The 16,012-nt window shown below is 40.1% G+C and overlaps 1 protein-coding gene across 2 annotated transcripts in view; it reads right to left on the bottom strand.

Moving 5' to 3' along the window:
• The window catches only part of FBXO11 (F-box protein 11), a 107,496-nt gene extending 93,598 nt beyond the window's left edge, over positions 1-13,898 (bottom strand). The window contains exon 1 of one of the 2 annotated variants that reach the window (XM_065929315.1): positions 13,574-13,898. In XM_065929315.1, coding sequence (XP_065785387.1) covers positions 13,574-13,799 — 226 coding nt within the window. In that variant the 5' untranslated portion in view covers positions 13,800-13,898. The remainder of the gene's footprint in view (positions 1-13,573) is intronic. The other variant, XM_065929314.1, reaches the window with a different exon arrangement.
• Positions 13,899-16,012: the final 2,114 nt, after the last annotated feature.

Genomic DNA, 16,012 nt, shown 5'->3' with positions numbered 1-16,012 from the left:
TACTAAAGAGACTTTTCCCTCCATTATATATTCTTGCCTCCTTTGTTGAAGGCTGACTGACTGGTAGGTATGTGGGTTTATTTCTGGACTCTCAATTTTGTTCCACTGATACATATATTTGTTTTTGTGCCAATACCATTCTGTTTTGATTCCTGTAGTTTTGCAGTACTGTCTGATGGCTGGGAGAATTATGCCTTCAGCTCTGTTCTTTTTCTTCAGGACTGTTTTAGTAATTCTGGTTCAGTTTACAGTTCCATATAAATTTTAGGATTATTTGTTCTAGGTTCTGTGAAAAAGGCCAAGGATAATTTGATAGGGATCACATTAAATCTGCAGATTACTTTGAGTAGTATGGCCATTTTAACAATATTGATTCTTCCAATACAAAAGCATGGGATATCTTCATTTCTTCGAATCATCCTCCGTTTCCTTTGTCAATGTTACATAGTTCACAGGATCTAAGTCTTTCACCTTTCTTGATCAGGTTTACTCTTAACTTTTTTAAGTGCAATTTTTAAAAGAAAGTTTTTTACCTTCCCTGAAAGTAATTCTTAATTTACCATTCAGCTTGTTCCCCTTTAAGATAACATTTAGGTTTTTCTAATATATGTTTTTTTCCAACCATTCCAAAACTACTATGATACTATTCCATGTGTTTACAAGTGCACACATACTTTTAGGATGATTCATTCAACTATATACCAAATCACTTTCTGCTTAATTCTTCTGGCTCATCCCTTCTTAGTTACTACTCATTTTTTGGTTATTTCCACAAAGAATGAAGCCCATTCGTTTGTTCCTTTTTTCTTAGACTATTCAAAATAATCTGACTTCTATTTTCAGTTTTTCAAGTACTCAACCTTATCACCTTTTAAGATCTCATCCATGAAGTTAATATGCTTAGCCACTTAAATCAGTGATTATGTGAACAAATTTGAGTCCAGGAAAGGGAAAGGAAATAGAAAGACCCATTTAGTAAGTATCTATTTGCAAATGTCTTAGCACTATTTTTAAAAGTTGTAGATTCCAAACAATACAACTTTTAAAAAGTTCTCCCAACTGCCACAACATTAATATGACTCCTTCATAAAAGAATAAAATGTCTTATTTAAATCTGGCTCTGTTGTTCTTGTTCTCTCTTCACCTACCAAAAGTCACTAGTATAGAAAGATATATTTATCTATAATCAGTTCTTCATAAAACCATGCTGATTATCATCTAGAATCTACATCTAATGACCGATTTGCCTTAAACTGTATTAGTGTGTGTTCATGCTCAGCTGTGTCCAATTCTTTGCAGTCCTATGTCCTCTGTCCATGGGATTCTCCCAGCAAGAATACCGGAGTGGGTTGCCATTTCCTCCTTCACTAGATGTTTCTGATCCAGGGATTGAACCCAAGTTTCCTGCATCTCCTTGTTATTGGCAATCGGGTTCTTTACCACTGAGCCACCTGGGAAGCCATAAACCATATTGTTAGTCCCTGAAGATCAGTCCTGGGTGTTCACTGGAAGGACTGGTGTTGAAGCTGAAACTCCAATACTTTGGCCACCTGATGCAGAGAGCTGACTCATTTGAAAAGACCCTGATGCTGGGAAAGACTGAGGGCAGGAGGAGAAGGGGACGACAGAGGATGAGATAGTTGGATGGCATCACTGACACAATGGACATGGGTTTGGGTGCACTCCAGGAGTTGGTGATGGACAGGGAGGCCTGGCGTGCTGCGGTTCATGGGGTTGCAAAGAGTCGGACATGACTGAGCGACTGAACTGAACTATAAAAACAAAACAAAAAAGTCAAACAATCACCTCATTCAATGAAAGTTCTAGTGTATTTTGTGGAAAATGCTTGTTTTCTCCCAGTTTAAGTTTGTGAAGTGTCTATAAGATAATCAGAAGACTAGTCAGGTGAGCATTGAGATGAGTTAATTCCAAATCTAATTACTAAATTTAAACTTCAAAGGTCTGTATTTTTTGAAAGATATTGCCAGGTTTTTATTTATTCCCAAACTCATTGGATCCTACAATCCAAAACTTCTTCAAATATAATATCTTAGAAAGGAAAGGATGTGGTTTATTTAAAAACTGGCAATGATGAAACGATTTCCCCTAGCAATTTTTGCTTGAACTTAACTAACCGATAGCCATTAATTTCTTCAGCACTAATACCAGTTTTATGAAAAGAAAAATATTCTCCCATATAAAATTATCAAATAGTCATGAACCCTTACCACCAGGATACAGAACAAGCATCCATCTGTTGTAGCAATAATAAATCTTTTATTCACCTAATTATTCAGTTCGTTTGCACACTAAATTTCCATCTTTCATCATTCAGTCAGGCATGCAATTAAAATTTTATTTTTATGTATTTACTACCATAATCTACTGTCAAAGACATCGTGGAAAGACAGAATCACTGGCTCAAACTTCCAAATATCAAATTTTGCTTTAATTTCTGAATTCTGACTTTCTGATCATCAGTTATTCTCATTTCCCATATATGACACAGTTATATAACTATCTTAAGTTATAACGAATACAAAACCCCCAAATGTCCATGAATAAGCATTTAAAACACACTTATGGCATTAAAAAATGTAGTTTTACGCTTTTATTCACATTTAAAATGACCCACGTGGGGACTATGTCATCAAACCAAGTAGAATGACTTTACATCACAATTAGAACTATTAAATTCTTAAACACACACACACACTCCTCCCCCTTCCAGATTCTATAGCCTTTGAAAAACAAAAAACTACAGGAAGAATTAAAAAAATCATCTCACCTCCATCATCCTAAGGACATTACTGTTAACATTTTACCAAGCAATTTTAGACACTTCACAATATCAAGAGTACACATTCCCAGTTTCACTGTGTTTATGTGTATGTTATCAAAGTATGTCTATGATTGCTATGTGACATTTTTCTAGCCCTCTAAAACCAGACTTAACTTTATAGACTCAGATTAAATTCACTACCTCCAGATCCCCCAGCTCAGTTTTTCAGCATTAAAGACTTCAGCTAATAGGTTCTCAAACCAAATAACTCAGAAATAGAGAACAGGTTCCCTGTGAGAGACTGCAATAGAGATACTGAGAAAGAATCAGAAAAATCCATTAAGGCATCCTGAGACTTACAACTACTAGGTATGTGGGATTACAGATGCTATGAAAAACCTGAAAGTGTTGTTTATTTCTGCAATTGAGCTTAAATTCTAGCAACACGATCTAACTTTAACCGATTCTCAGTTTCTGGATGTAAGGGTAAAACAATGAATGTAATGAAGAAGGACAAATACCATGAAAACAAGACAAATGACTCCAACTCTGGGTAGTTTCCTTCACTTGGTACATGTTTCTTTCTCAGTTACATACATCAAAGCACCACAACTTGGCTTAATATTTAGGCTGCAGTAACTTTCTAAGTGTGGCACAAAGGTAATTCAATGAATAATTAAATGGTAAAACATACAGTAAAGACTAGGGAGTCATAACAAAACTTTATCTTAATAGCATTGAACTGAAAAACCCACTAAGAGACTTTGGTCTTGCAAACTGTCTAATGTTAAAGTTACAAATGAAACGCCAGATACACACACACACTCATTCTTAAAAATATATACCAGAAGACAATATCAACACACTTATATACAAGACATCATGATCTGAAATGCTATTTATATTTAGGCTCTAGAACACTACCACCACCCAAACTTACATCTTGCTGATTTATATTGGTAACGCAAATGATACAGAAAGGGTTTCAGAGCATTTCAGAAGTCAGAACTTATTTAAAATCTCGTAATTTAAAAAAAACTACTGCAAAAAGAAGAAACCACTGCAGAAAAAAGAATAAGCAAGGCACTTTGAAAAGCTCCTATCCCTCTCAAATTTAACCAGTAACAATTACTGAATGTGGCTATGCATGAAAAAAATAAGAAGATAAAACAGAAAGGAAGGTGACAATCTTCACACTGCTTGTTGCAGACAAGAAAGAACTGTTAGCACTAACGCTGGACTGTTAAGTGCTGAAAGAGCAGACATGAAATAATGAAATCTTACTCCTCTGGTAACTAAGGCTACTGGATCATCAGTTTCAAGCAAGTAGTTCCTTAAAAACAGAGCCCATCTGTCATTCTCAGGGGATACTTGTATCATAAAGTGTACAAGCTTATAAATCACTAGCACTTCAGCACAAGCTTTCACTTGATGAAGAACTTATCAATGATGCTGGCAGAGGCACTTTTACACCTTCTTCCTATGTGAAAGGAATGAAGAGATCTGGTCAAGGACTAAAAATACAATTCTGAAAGCAAAATATGCCACCATTTTTCTGTGAAAGTTTTATAATTTAAAAATAAGTTAAATGTAAGATAACAAAGGATAACCAAAATATGCAGAAAAACAAGAAATGAAATAACTGACCAAACAATGTCAAAATATTTCCACAGGAGTTAAAAGGGTAAGTTTAAAAAAGCAGTGAGAAACAGTGTTCCGATCTGAAATGGAGAATCAAAAATATTCATGGCAGTAGTAAAGAGAAACAACAGTTTTTGGAATGAAGACTCAGAATCGCATATTAAGCTCCACATTAGTTTTAAAAATTCTTAAATATAAAAAACAAGATTTCCCCTCTCCTCAAAATAACCTAACCTATGGTCTTTGGCCGAAGAATTGATGCTTTTGAACTACAGTGCTGGAGAAGACTCTGGCGAGTCCCTTGGACAGCAAGGAGATCAAACCAGTCAATCCTAAAGGAATATTCACTAGAAGGAATGACGCTGAAGAGCCAATACTCTGGCCACCTGATGGAAGACCCGACTCTTTGGAAAAGACCCTACTGCTGGGAAAGAGTGAGGGAAGGAGCAGAGAGCAACAGAGGATGAGATGGTTGGATGGCATTACCAGCTCAATGGACACGAGTCTGCTCAAACTTCAAGAGATCGTTCAGGGGTCTCAAAGAGCCATACATGACTTAGTGACGGAACAACAATGATCTTTGGGGAAAACTTCAGCATATCAAGTTGATGGGTAAGCTTCCTAACATTGGATTGTTAAAGTGTGTGTGTTAATTGCTCAGCCATGTCCAACTCTTTGTGACTCCATGGACTGTAGCCCACCAGGCTCCTCTGTCCATGGGATTCTCCAGGCAAGAATGCTGGAGTGGGTTGCCATTTCTTTCTCTATGTTAAAGGATACACAAGCAAAAATATCTAAAGATTTAAGAAAAACACTAGTATCTGAAATAAATTGTTGTAACGATATAAAGGGTCATATCCATATTTGTCTTAAAGCTGTTTTATCTTCCATTTCTTATAAAGAAAATAGAAATTTTGCCCATCTAGGATGTTGGTAATATTTCTTGATCTAGGTATTACTGATTACACAGACATGTTCACTTTGCAAAAAGGCAACAAGCTGTATCAGTGATTTGTGTGTACTTGTATACTTTCACCAAAACTTTTAAGTTAAAAAAAAAGCTCATAAAAATTATTTCTACAACTTAAATTGTAGAATTTCTGGTTGTATTTCTACAACTTAAATGTAATACTTAAACTGTATGTCTACAATTTAAATGTAGTTAATTTATATATGTAGTACATACACATATAGACTATAAAAAGTTATACATCCATATCCATATGCAAGTTGCTCAGCCATGTCTAACTCTTTGTTGACCCCATGGACTATAGCCCACCAGGCTCCTCTGTTCATGTACAGACAGTTTTTAATCCAAACGACCATTGCTAATGTAAATGATTTATACATATTGTCATTTGTACCCACTCAAATTCTTTCTCTTTTCTCCAATCAACTGAAAATTACTCTTTTTGGGGAAAAAAGTAAGGTAAGAGATTCTTGGAAAAAAAAAACCTTCCAGTCTCCCTCTCCTCTGGTGTGCTCATTTTGCCTGTGAGAGTGCACTCCTTCCTAGAAAGTCTTTCTCAATTGCTTATTTCTCCTATCAATTTTACCGGACTTAAAATATCAAAATTTGACCAAATAATCAGTTTCTTCAAATTGCAAATACATCTCAAAGGATTACAAAGATATCAGTCACTCACACACAACCGTGTCTACTTTTTTTGGGCTTCCCAAGTGGTGCAGTGGTAAAGAATCCACCCGCCAATGCAAGAGACGCAGGTTTGATCCTGGGGTTGGGAGACCCCCTAAAAGAGGAAATGGCAACCCACTCCAGTATTCTTGCTTGGAAAATTCCATGGACAGAGGAAACTGGTGGGCTACAGTTCCTGGAGTCACAAACAGCCAGACACGACTAAGGACATGTACACACACTTTTTAAGAACTGAGGTACAGTGAATGCACAACTATTTTGTAAGTTTCAGGTGTGTTAAGTTTCAGTGTATGACACAGCGCTTCAAAGTTTTGAGTCTACTTCTAACAAATACCTGTAAAAAAGTTCTTCTGTATAAAGAAGAAAAATGAGCAATTCCACAAATTCTTTTATCATACAGTTTGCCAAAAATACTAAATTCCAAAATATACTGTCTTCACCCATTCTCATTTCTTTTAAACAAGTCTTTTTTGATCTTCTCTGCCATGATACAAACTTGAATGACTCCCACTTGCTACTGTTAAATTCTACTCACTTCTTATTTTCTTTTTCAAAAATGCAGATCAATTACTAGAAACATATGCTGCCACCAGGGAAGCCCATACACACACACAAACACACACACACACACACACACAGCCCCCCCAATCTTCAAACTACAACAGGTGACTATGTCTTTCCTTTTCCCCACTTGTTTACTCCTAAGTGTTAAGTGCCTCATAAGGCCATGTGTTCTTACACATACGTACACATGTATACACACACACACACACACAATTATATAGTATGGATGCAAGATACAAAATTAATACTTGGCTGCAAAAAGAGTTCTCTTATCTAAACCCAAGTAGAGTCAACAAAGGCTAAACTGATTCAAGTCAGCCAGCAACACATCGTACTAAAGAAACCAACACCAAAGGCTGAATTCACATAGTTCCTCACAAACTTTCAGCAGTCAAAGATTGATACAACCCAACTCAACCATCTGAGGGTTGAGTGTACACTACAAAAAAGCTAGGTTATCGCCATTACCAGAAAAATAATTTTAAAGCAGTTTCTTACCTCATTTCTACCAATCAAATTATCTCTTAACTTTGAGAAAAGTTGCCTTTCCTCACAGAAAAGATGAATGGTACCCCATCTCTAATGAGATGTGAAAATATACATCAAAAAATTTTTTGGGGGGCCACACAGTGCATGCAGCATGCAGAACTTCCCAGATCGGGGATTGAACCTATGCCTCCTACATTGCAAGTACAGAGTCTTAATCACTGGGCCACCAGGGAAATTCCATTAATATTTTCAAGTTTAGCCGCCAGTTGACAGTGTTTAATAATGTTTTCTCCTCTGTTGAACACAGTCATACCATTTTCCATTTGCTAGAAAAGCATAACATTTGACAACTGGATTTTTAGAACCTGAGAGAATAAGCAACTAACTTACATGATATGATTTAAGTTTGCTTTTAACTATACTATCTTACTTGCGCGTCCTTTAAAATAAAAAAATACACAACATATTCATTTTCAAAGTAAATATTTTCAATATTTGCCTTCAATTAAAATAAATTATGTAAAGGAAGTTAGTTGGTTTCATTTCTCTATTTTCTAAGGATTAAGTCCAAGCACATATATTAACCAAACTTAAACAAAAACCTCAAGCTATGCATGTAAGGACATCAAGTTATGCATGTAAGGACCCCAAATTATGGTGAGAAAAGAGTAAACAGTACTTAGTCTACAAATCTGTCAAAATTCCTACTGAAGTCTAATTAAACTCACATTTTTTTCCTTCCTGAAATGGTCCAGTCTATAACTATGAGCTAAAAAATGACTTAACGCCCTTTATTCAAAACTTATGAGTAATTCAAGGGAAATCTAACCTTCTTTGTACAATGAGTGCTTAGTGATCTCATCAACAAACTGGAAAAACATGTGGACCAATCACTGCAATCTCATCTGGAAACATGAGGTAAAATTATGACCAGAAAGCTACTTAGAAATGGGAAACCGAATGATTTAACTATCATTGGCATCGTACTACTATATCAGCCTTCGATAAGACAGGTGGAATAGGACAGGAGACTGATGTGCCCAAGGTTTAGGAGATTCCTTTCTCTGGAGGTGATGAAGATACTCAGTCAAATGTATTTCAGTATCTCCGTTTGATGGATAACACTAGGATATATAAATCATTTTTTAAATTCTCTGCTACTTACTAAGTACAATCACTGCTGTATAACAGTCATCGTATAGAATTGCTAAGAGGTATGGTATATAAGAAAAGTATCTGGCACAGACTCTAGTACGTAACAGTCATGTTTATTACTCCAGATACCCATTTCTTCTGTTATTCTTTTTTCAAAGAATATTTCAATTCATTAGATATAAGATTACTGATTTACAATTGCAAATCAGTTTCTCTGAGGTTATACCACATCACCTGGACTGCATTTTGGGATGTGTCACAAACTCTTTGGTGACTCACACATATTTTTTTTCTTAGGTTTAGTTCTATAAATGGCTGCTTCTGTTCCATACTATTATTTTTAGTATTTAAAAGAGCTGCTATTTATTGAGCATCTACCATATGCTAGGTACTTCACTATCTCTTATCTTTAAATTACCGTCAGACAAGTGTTACCATCCCTATTTTAAAGATAACAGAGTAAGGCTCAGAGCGGTTACACTTCTTGCCCCATGTCACACACACAGAGCTCATTAGTGGTGTGGCTAAGTTTAGAACCTGCCTCTAGCTAGCTCTAACTCTGAGCTCTTCCCAACATACTATCTCCAATTGTCTCATCCCTTATATTTTACGCCTTTATAAATTTGCTTTCAGAGGGCAACAACTACAATTTGGGAGTACCCTGCTTACAACCTCACATAATAACCAGTTTTCTGGAAGACAAGAATGCACCTTCAGTGACTGATAAAACTTAAGAAATGGAAGGTCTAAAACATAGTAACCCTTCAGAGACCAATGGGACAAGATAGACACAAAGTAAGAGTAACTAGCTAGGAATAAAAGAGAGAACAATTAAGACAGTAAGAGATCTCAAGGTGAAATAACTTATTATAAATTATTTCCAAAATTAAAACAGAGGAAAAGACAGAAAATACTCACTAGCTTTGAATTCTGCCGAATTTAAGTTCAGGGATCCTCACTAACAGGTCAGGATCTACTGGTCATCCTTGCCTTACCTGATAGGTCTCCAAGCTGGTTAGTCTTTCCTTCGGTTTGCCAGAATTCCCAGTTGAAAAAAAAAAAAAAGAGGCAAGCAGTATAGGGACAGGCCTTAGGCCTTACCAGCAGAACTCTAACATCAATATTGTCACTATTGCATTTCTATTCCTCAAATAATTTTTAAGTGTTGAGAAAACAGCCCCCCCACCCCACCCGCAACACACAGTTAAGTGGCATTCCTCTTATGGGATGTAAATATTTTGAAGGGTTAGCCACAAGATGGAAGAGCAGTGACTCATGGTACTTAATTCCTAAAAGAGGAAAAATCAGATTCCTTGTCCAGAATTCTTCTATCTAGAAAGATTGCAGAAATTCCTTACTCTGTAAGTAAGTAGTAGGGAGAACCTAAAGGTAAAATATAATGGGCTAGGACAACTCCACAGAAAAGTGTAACTAGGACACATGACTAGAACACTAAAGAGCTTCCTGACTCTCCATAGAATATGCAGCCACTAAGCAATATTTTATGTAATACTATACACGCACTGAATTATTTTAAAAGCTCACTTAAAAAAAAAAAGCAATAACTATAAATCCAGGATCACAGGTGAGATTTTAATCTCACAAATAGGAGATTACAGTGATTGATTACATTTTTACTCTGATTATTTCAGACTAGAAATAGCAAAATCCATCAATATACTGTTATAATTCATTAAATTCTTGAACTATATATGATAATCCAGTTAAAATTTCAACATTTCAACTTTATGAATTTGCCAACAACTAGGAAATTACACTTATTTCCGAAAACTTTCATATCAAGATTTTCAGAAGTCAAAGTTAATCTTTTATTAAAACATAATAAATAAGAAACTAATAAAAGACATAATAATCAATAGGTTGATTCCAGGTAGGAAAATCTGGGAGCTGAAGGCAGTTGTAGGAAAGAGACTTCTTAATTTTAAATCATGTGCATTTAATACCTAATCAAAGTAATCAATTTCAACTAAAACCTAAAAATGCTCAGAATACATATCACTTCTGCAGATGTGTAAGCGTTCCTCAGACATATTTCTAAAACAAGACTGCCAAATAGATTTCATGATAAATTCAGCAGAACAAGTTGCAAAAACTCATTCAGGATTTTAAAAGAAAACAAATATATAAAATCCAACCCCACATACTTTCAGTTTCACTGAAGCTGGAATATAGTACCAAAGGATTCCTATGTGGAAGACAAATTATTTTCTACTAGCTAAAAGTGGTATGTGAAATCCTAAACCCAAGATTTAAAATAAAAGCCTAAAAATGCTAATGATTTGTATTCCATCTTTAAACAGCAGACCATTTCAGATAACATGCAAGACGACAGCATTCCATGGAAGACCCAGGCTGATTATTTCCCATTTGGGGTGTAAGCAAATCTCCTGCCTTTAAAAAGTCCTCGTAAGATTTCACTCCATACTGATTGTTTGTTTCTCTTTCAAACACTGGCCATTACAACACTCAAATATATACGCATTTTTAAAGGAGGTATCAAGGAAGTTTTTAAGACTAATTAACCTGTGGGCAAAGTCGCAACTAAAAACCAGTTCCGATAGAATTTTTGCTTGAAAAAAATACTTTCGTATAACTTACTGCCACTCAGAAGGCTAAAGTCCACCCTTTACATGAAATAAGTGATTTTATATACAGATTGAGTTAACTTGTCTAAAAACAGTGAGTCTCACTTCAGTTCCCAACTCTGAAAACTCTCTGATCCACTATTATGTAACTCTATCCAAGATTCTAATGCAAGAGTTACAGATTCATTAAGAGTTAGTAAAAACTAAAACGGGCGCATGCATAAGCTTAGCTGTAGTTCCTTAATTACCTTGTCAAAATTATGAAACCCGGTATTTTCAAACCAACAACCAAACCTTTCCTATTCAAACCAGAAATAGTGACACTTTGCATACTTGTAAAACTGTTAAAAGAGTATTCTTCTAGGCTAGCTTCTGATCATTATGCAAACTGTACATTTAAAATTAATAAAAAATGCGAATTTTCAAAGAATTACTATTTTTTACATAACACTAGCAAACTTTTTCTAATTTTGGTCTTTTAATTCATCTTAAGGCCATTTGCCCTCCAAAAAGACCCATAGCATTTTCCCTGAAGGCTAATCAGCAGTTCTTTTCCTCTCTGTGCCAACATAGAACAGTTTCTACTAACAGCAGCAAAGCAACAACAATTATACAGTGAATTTGATTTACCATTTGGTTGGGTACATACTGAAATTCTGATTCACGAACATCTTAGTTTATGGATATCAATGAAAAGAAAAATGACACTCTGGCATGTGACTGCCAACCACCAAGTCACTTTACTTCAAAAGGAAATAGACTTTAGTAGCTAATAATTTTAAACAAGAAAAGTGATCAAATATAAGTACCTCAACTAAGTTGAAAATACACACAAATGAAAAGATTCAGATTTAACATTTGAAAATACACAATCAGACTAAGTTTGGCTGAAACAGTCTGATGCACTGTTAATGTAATTAACAAATCAGTACATCTTGAAAAAGCTTACTTCTAGCAATAGAATACTTATCTTAGGATTTCAACCCAATGTCGTTGCTTTAAAAAAAAAAAAAGTCAACTCTATTACATATAGTGTCAATTCTGAGACTTGACTATTATTTGAATGAAACACAGGAGAACCCTGATATGCAAATACAAAAGGAAATGATGAAACTGTATTTTTAATTAAAAAAAAAAACCCTGTAAAAATATCAAAGAAACATTAAAACACATTTACCAGTAATGCAGCACAAGACCTCTAACTGGCTTGAACACATCCTTTCAAGCAACGTATAGTAAACTGTTTTCACAAGGACTATCTGTAACAGTAACCAGTGAAAACCGTTTAAACTATTTTTCAATTATCATCTCCCTCTTTCATTTGTTCGGTATTTTGATCATGTACAACAAAGAAACAATTTTTAAGGAAAGAATGTATGATTTTCAAAAGGCATTTAATCTTAATTCCCTCAGCCAAAGGAGGTGTGACAACCAACGCACGTAAAATTAACCTTAATCCGCCAACGAAAACACGCAAAATGTCTCCTAACAATTCCCCTCCTCCTTAAACAACAACCGTACACATAAATACGGTATTGACCTCCACCCCCACTGAGAGCAGCTAATTAACAAACAGAATAGTTACATTTGAAGATCAAGGTGCAACACCCCATCTCCAAAACCTCCCCAAATAACATCATCAAAGTAGAACTGAACATTATTTTTGCTAAATCAAGAATCCAACCCCCGGGAGCTTCAGCCCTTAGACAATGGTGGTTACCAGACAGAGCTACACAGTTGGGTCCAAATGACACATTTCACTAGGCCCTGGACACAACACACACAGGCACAAACACACGCACTCTCTCCCACAAGGGGTCAGTTCTAAGGAAGGGGCGTTCAAATCCCACTGGGAGACGGAGGGGCAGCATGGTGGCGTGGGGGTATCCTAGCGGAGGACAAGCGAGATGGGAGTCGATAGAGCGGAAGGGTAACTGCACCGCACGCGAGGGAGGGGGCTGGAAATGGCCGATGGATTCTATATTTATTTATTTAAAGGTCTTAATTTAACGGGTCCTTCCCAGGGGTTCTGTAACTAAAGCCAAACTGCGCAGCAAACATTATGAGGTTGGGAGAAGAGTCGCCGCTCCCCCTACCCCGTGACTTGGGGGGGGGGGGGAGGGCGGGGGAAACAAGTTCCCCGGCCAACACCACCGACCACTCCAACTCCCCCACTCCCCTCCTCCACAGGAAGGGGGAGGCTAACAGAGAAAAGGGGGAAAAACAAGTTCCCCAGCCAGCCCTAACCACCCGATCACTCCCAGTTGTCGCCCCCATCTTCCATTAGAAACAGGAGACCAAATCGTGGAAGGCAGCCGAAAAAGGAGAGATTCCACCCTTCGCCTTACCCCCACCCACCAACAGACTCCAGCGGGGTCCGTAAGGGAGCTCAAAAACCAGAGGGATGGGTCGAGGGGAGAGGGTGCCGAGCCCCCGAAACCAAACAAAGCGCGGCCTGAGCTAAGAGCCCAGGCGAGTCGGGAAGCCGCGGCTTTTCCTGCCGGCCGGGGCCCGGGCTGAGCTGACACTGCGGCACCGGGGGACCCGCCTCCGCTCGGCCTCCCTTCTCCCACCCCCCAGGCGCACAAGCCGCCCCTGCCCGCCCCGGCCTCCCTCCCCGCGGGTCCCGCCGGCCGGGCGCCCGAGCCGGCGGGCGGCGGGGAAGGAGCGCGGCCTTACCCCGCTCGCCGGCGTTGTTCCGCTCCTGGGGCAGCGGCGGAGGCGGCGGTGGCGGCGGCGGAGGCTGTTGCTGCTGCTGCGGCGGCGGCGGAGGCTGCTGCTGCGGCGGCTGCTGCTGGGGCGGCTGCGGTGGCGGCTGCTGCGGGGGCTGCTGCTGCTGTTGCTGCACCGGGCGCGGCCGCGACACTCGCCTGGGTCTCCGGTTGGCGGCTCGGACGGAGTTCATTTGCCGGGCTGAGGTGGCGGCGTTGGCGGAGGGACACACACACACACACGCACACGGATCGCGAGCTACGGGGCGGGAGAAGGGGGTGGGGAAGGGGGAGGAAGGAGAGGGGGCGAGGGGAAGGGGAGATGGTAAGGGCGGAGGGGCGAGCGGGACCCCGAGTCAAGAGAAAGGCCCGCGGAGACAGACAGAGACCGAGCGAGGCCAGGCGGGCGGGCCTGACGCACGGGGAAGGCCGAGGCCGCCGGGCGGGGCGGCCGCGAGGGACGGAGACAGAAAGACCGGCAGAGCAAGAGAAAGAAAGAAAGGGCGTCCGCCCGCCTGGGGATCCTGAGGCGAAGCGCGGCGTCGGCGGCTGAGGAGACAGACCCTGGTCCCGCCGACTCCCGAGCGGCGTCTCCGGCGGCGGGGGGGAGTGGGCGGGAGGGTGAGGAAGGGAGAAGGAGGAGAAGAGAGGGAGAGAAGGGAGGGAGGGAGCAGGGGGCGCCCGGCTCTTTTTTTTTCCTCTTCCTCCCCCCCACACCCCCTGAAAGAGATTTCTGAGAGGAATTTTTTCTCTCTTTCTTCGGCCTCTTCTCTCTCCTCCCCCCCTTCTCTCCTCGGCGAAGGGGAAATGAGTGTGAAGGGAGGAGATATGGGGAAAAAGAGGCGTCGTCGTTCCTCCTCCTTAAAGGAGCCTTTCCTCCTCCTCCTCCTCAGCCCCGTCGCCGCTGCTTCTGCTGCTGCTCCGTGGCAGGAGGAGCCATTGACACCGCCGGAGCCACCACTCGCCCAGTCGGTCCCTCCCCGCCGCGGGGCTGGCCAGGGGCGCGGGGGAGGGCCGTGGAGCGGCGGGGGAAGGGGCAAATGGGCGGGGAAGAAGAGGGGCGGGGATTCCGGCCAAGGAGCCAATGGGAGGCGCTCATACAACCTTCGGGCCAATGGGGCCTCTGCTCTTATCGCCAAGTCCCTTCCTTCAACGCCCTGTTTCCTCTCGGGTTTCCTCCCTCCCCCGCTAAGGAGGTGGGGGAAGGAGGAGATGGGGAGTGTGGTGGGGCGGGTGATAATGGGGAGGTATCAGGGCATATAATAGAGCGGGGGGTGGATGAAGAGAGCGCTAGTGCGTAGCGACGATTCTAGGAGAGGAGGTGCTCGGAGGAAAGGGCGGGGGCTGCTGATGTAATGGGGAGAAGTGATTAATCCTTCGGTTCGCCGTTTCAACCTCTCCCCGCCGCCCCCCCCCCCCCCCATCCGATTTTTTAAGCGGAAAAGAAAAGTAGAGCGAGGTAGCCAGTCTTTGATAACTGGGGTTTTTTTTGTGGTAGGTAGGTTCAAACTCTGAGCTGTAGGGAGCGCTAGAGATTCTGTACCCTTTAGTTCAGCTAAGGGTATTTGCTAAACCTTGAAGATCCACTTTACCGAGCTTTGAGCTCGGGAACCGAAGTTAGAAGTCGGTTCCTACTTGTAGTCTAAAAGGAGTATCTTAAAAAGATTGTGATCAATAGGGAATAGACCTTTGGTCAGTTTACTTATTGAAGACGCGGTCTCTATAATGTTTGGGGAAATAATAGGTGAGAAAAGAGGAGAAGTAAATGTGTTGAGGTTGTGATTGTTTATGTGATAAACGTTTTAATTTTTTTTTTTTTTTTTTAGATCTCACAAACTCAGAGGGAAAGAAAAGCCCCAAGGGGAATTATCTTTTGTGTCTGTATCTGGTCCCCTCAAGATAATCTCTCCCCAGGGAAAACGTGTTTTTATTCCCTCGCTGCTGTTGTGATGATTGAAAAAGTATCCTTTCTCGGTTCTTTCCGCTCTCTTTTGTTTATCACCTTATGGAAATGGTAAAACTGGCAGTTTACCTGATTCTCTGATTTTCGATCTTCAGGTGATTTCTTTCTCATTTCAGTTTGACTAGGTGCTGTCTTAGGTTTGAGATGGATGGCTAAGTGGTTACAAAGTACAATAAGAGAAGTAGGGGTAAGAGCGGGGAAGTGTATGTTTTGGGAGGGGAGAGAGGAACAGTAAGAGCCACTGTTGTGTAGGGTGTTTGAGTCTGACTTGATGTATGCCTCTGGGCAAAATACGTTTCTAACTTTCAGGGTTCCCTCACTTTAAATAAGAATTTACATTGGATTACATAATACTGTTTTTAATTTTAAAACATTCTCTCATTTTGGGATGAGCTCTCTTTGGTCCTGACAATGGAGAAACTTAGATCTAAGTTTGCTTCTCGA

This window comes from Muntiacus reevesi, chromosome 3 (genome assembly GCF_963930625.1).
Source record: "Muntiacus reevesi chromosome 3, mMunRee1.1, whole genome shotgun sequence".
In the NCBI taxonomy this organism is placed as follows: domain Eukaryota; kingdom Metazoa; phylum Chordata; class Mammalia; order Artiodactyla; family Cervidae; genus Muntiacus; species Muntiacus reevesi.
This window is presented reverse-complemented; position numbering and strand designations above follow the sequence as displayed.